Here is a 3,361-nt window from a genome sequence, read left to right on the forward strand (position 1 = left end):
GCAATTTGTTATGGCTTGTGGCAAATATATCACATATATACACGTATCCGCTTGAGGGAAACATAAGTGGTGATTATAATTGAATACGGGGGTTATATCCCAAGATTGATGATTGTGTTTTGAGATTTACATTTGTTGGTTGGAAATGCATTATTTGCATTATGGTTTTAAGATTTGCTATTGTTTGTAACTTTCGATAAGAACAGTTTGCACGTTTTCTTACTTGATCACATAGTATGTAGCAACTTCAAATCCAAGTTAAGGGAGAAACCGCATTTTGTTTTCCAGATTTGTTGTGGCCAGTGATAATTGGTGTTTCATCGTGTTATTTGTATACTTAACCCATACTTATCACAGTATGTATTCTGTGGTTGGTCACAAATGTGTTTGGCAGTGCATGCTTACTAATTTGTACTACCCAATTGATGAAAAACATACATTGACAGCTCAAGTTAGGGACAAATGTGCAACAGTGGTGTACACGCGTCGCCTCCATCTCCGTGATGATGCGCGAAAACGAGGGAGGTCAAACAAAAACGGCCGGGTTTCGGTGGCGCCCGTCTTGATTGATCCTTGGATCAGCGGTCCATGTGTTACTCCTGGGCGGTGACGGTGTGACGCGGGATACAGATGCACCTGCAACCGATTCAGCACAGTGTGTCGTCATGATCTAATCTATCTATCTACATATCTCTACGATCTTTGGGAAATTTCTCTTTTGTGTGTGTGTGTGTGTATGCTCATCTCATCACTAATGGCATGGATTAATGGGGCTTCGTCTTTGAGCGTCGCCGTCGCCCTTTTTATACTCTTATCTCCTCGCCCTGGGCTCGCTTCACATCCTTACCTGTAGTTTTCCTCACTCCCTTGACCCCCGCCCGTCCCTAACTAAAGCCACTAGCGGTAGTAATCCTTGTCAAGCCGGGTGACACCGCGGAGGGAGCGGAGCATGGAGGCCATGGACGTCAAGTACCGGCCGGCCCTCTACCCCAACGGCTCCGTCAAGAAGCTCCGGCAGGCGGCCGCGCCGCCGCCGCCGCCGGTGGAGGCCGTGCCCACGTACAAGGAGTGCCTCAAGAACCACGCGGCGGCCATCGGCGCGCACGCCGTCGACGGCTGCGGCGAGTGGATGCCCGTGGTGGAGCTCAACACCGCCGACCCGGCCTCGTATAAGTGCGCGGCCTGCGGCTGCCACCGCAACTTCCACCGCCTCGTGATGGTGGAGGGCTCGCCGCCGCCCCCGCCCCCGCCCCCGCCGGCCCTGCTGCCGGCGCCGCCCGTGCCCATGCCCATGCCGGCCACCGTGCTCCATGGCCTGCCGCAGCGCGCGCACGGGCATGAGACGCCGGAGGACCGGCTCCCGGGCGTCGACGGCGACGACTCTGACTCCGACTCGGATGGCTCCGAGTACGACGACGAGCGCTCCGTCTCCCCGCCCCAGCACCCTCCGCCCGCGCACCTCCCGGCCCCGGTGGCGCAGCAGCCGCCGCCGTACATCTCTTCCGCGCCACACCCGCACATGCTGCTCTCTCTCAACTCCAGCGCGCCGGGGGCGCCGCAGGGCCAGAGCAGGCTCCCCGCCCAGCTCTCGCCGGCGACGGCGCCGCCGCCCCACGGGATGATGCCGGCCAGGAAGCGGTTCCGCACCAAGTTCACCGCGGAGCAGAAGCAGCGGATGCAGGAGCTGTCGGAGCGGCTGGGGTGGCGGCTGCAGAAGCGCGACGAGGGCGTGGTCGACGAGTGGTGCCGCGACATCGGCGTCAGCAAGGGCGTCTTCAAGGTCTGGATGCACAACAACAAGCACAACTACCTCGGCGGCCACAGCGCCCGCCGCAGCGCCTCAGCCGCGGCCTCCTCCGCCGCGACCACCCCCACCGCCCCTGCCGCCGGCGGGCCATTCCGTCTCGCCCCGGCCAGCCCCGCACCAGGAGCGCCATTCAACCCCTCCGCCAGCCACAGCTCCCCGGCCCCCACGGGCACGGGCTTCAACATGAACGGTACCGCCTCCTCCGCCTCCACCGCCACCACCACCGCCACGCCCACCCCCATCTTCGCCGCCGGCCGCAAGCTGAACGGAGCCTCATCGCCGCAGTCGGCGTGAGCTAGGGAGAGCAGAGGCAGAGAAGAAGGAGAGGGAAGGAGAAAGGCAAAGACATTTAGCTTTCATTTCAGTTATCATTGCATTACTTTTCTTTCTTTCTGTAGTTTGGATCGATCGTTGGTTCTACTAAGAAATTAACCCCAAGAAAGGGCGCCGTCTGATGTCTAGAAATCTAAGCTTTATCTGTTCTTGGGATCCGATGGATGGAAGCTTGCGATTTAGGATTAATTAGATTATCTGATCTCAAAAGTGGCACCTTTCTTGGTCTGTTCTTGTCCCTGTAAGTTCATCTCCCCTCCGTCCGTCCGTAATAGAAGTTTATTTCCTAACTAGTAGAAGAAGAATAGACTTGTAGTAGTATCATCTCATGCTCACTTGTGCTGTGAATTCATGATCGGAGGCAGCCTCCCTGCTTGCAGCAGTACTTACTTACTCCTGTTGTTCCATTAATCAATTGGCTTAGCCTGTACTCTGTGCCTGCGCTTTCCCGGTAGAATAATGGTTCTTTTGCGCGGTTTCCCTAACCTAAACCCATCATTAGCAGCGCCATTTTTATAATGCTTGCCTAGCATTTGCATGGATGCATCCCCACGAGCACGAGCACGAGCAGATAGATTAACGTGCGCCTAAACAAAGGCCAAGCTACGAGACATCACCTTTGCTGCGCCATCTATAGCAGTTAGCACCTTCCTCGCACGCTTGCCATCGCCAGCTCGCTATGGAAATGTAGGAGGAGTAGAATAGTCGTCGCCGCTCCTCTCTCCCATCCACGCACAACACATTCTTGTCTCGTGTAATTCTTCTTCCATGTATGCTCCCTTTCGCTCTCTAGCGCCTAGCTCCTCCCGAACCCGTCCCATTTGGGCTCGGGCACGCCCCACCACCATCCATCCCCACCATCCCAAGGCCGGCCGGGAACGCTACTACACACGGCGGAAACAAAAAGCGGACGCAGAAGATGGCCGTCAAGTCGGGCGATCGTGCGGTTAGGGGGGTGACGAGATGTGGGTTGGGGCCGGATGAGGGTAGGCATGCAGCCATGCAATTAGGCGGCAACCCGGCTTAGCGAAAGTGAATGGAGCTGGGGCATGGCATGCGGGAGGACGCCGGCCGGCCGGCCGGCCCGTGTTACTGTTGCTCGTGACCGGAGGGAATATGAGTAGTGTGTGTGAGGGGATGCCTTTTGTCGCGCTGGCCGGGTTGGAAAGCTGATGGCGGCATTGACACTGAAAAGGCCCGCTGACAAGCCAAATCATGCAG

At 57.0% G+C, this 3,361-nt stretch overlaps 1 protein-coding gene across 1 annotated transcript; it reads left to right on the forward strand.

Moving 5' to 3' along the window:
- Window positions 1-787: 787 nt before the first annotated feature.
- On the forward strand, window positions 788-2,430 carry LOC125509469 (zinc-finger homeodomain protein 9-like). Its single transcript, XM_048674455.2, has one exon. It carries the CDS (start codon window positions 950-952, stop codon window positions 2,099-2,101), a length of 1,152 nt encoding a protein of 383 aa, XP_048530412.1. The 5' UTR covers window positions 788-949; the 3' UTR covers window positions 2,102-2,430.
- The last annotated feature ends 931 nt before the right edge of the window (window positions 2,431-3,361 follow it).

This window comes from Triticum urartu, chromosome 5A (assembly GCF_056163025.1).
Source record: "Triticum urartu cultivar PI428250 chromosome 5A, HENAU_Tu73, whole genome shotgun sequence".
NCBI lineage: Eukaryota > Viridiplantae > Streptophyta > Magnoliopsida > Poales > Poaceae > Triticum > Triticum urartu.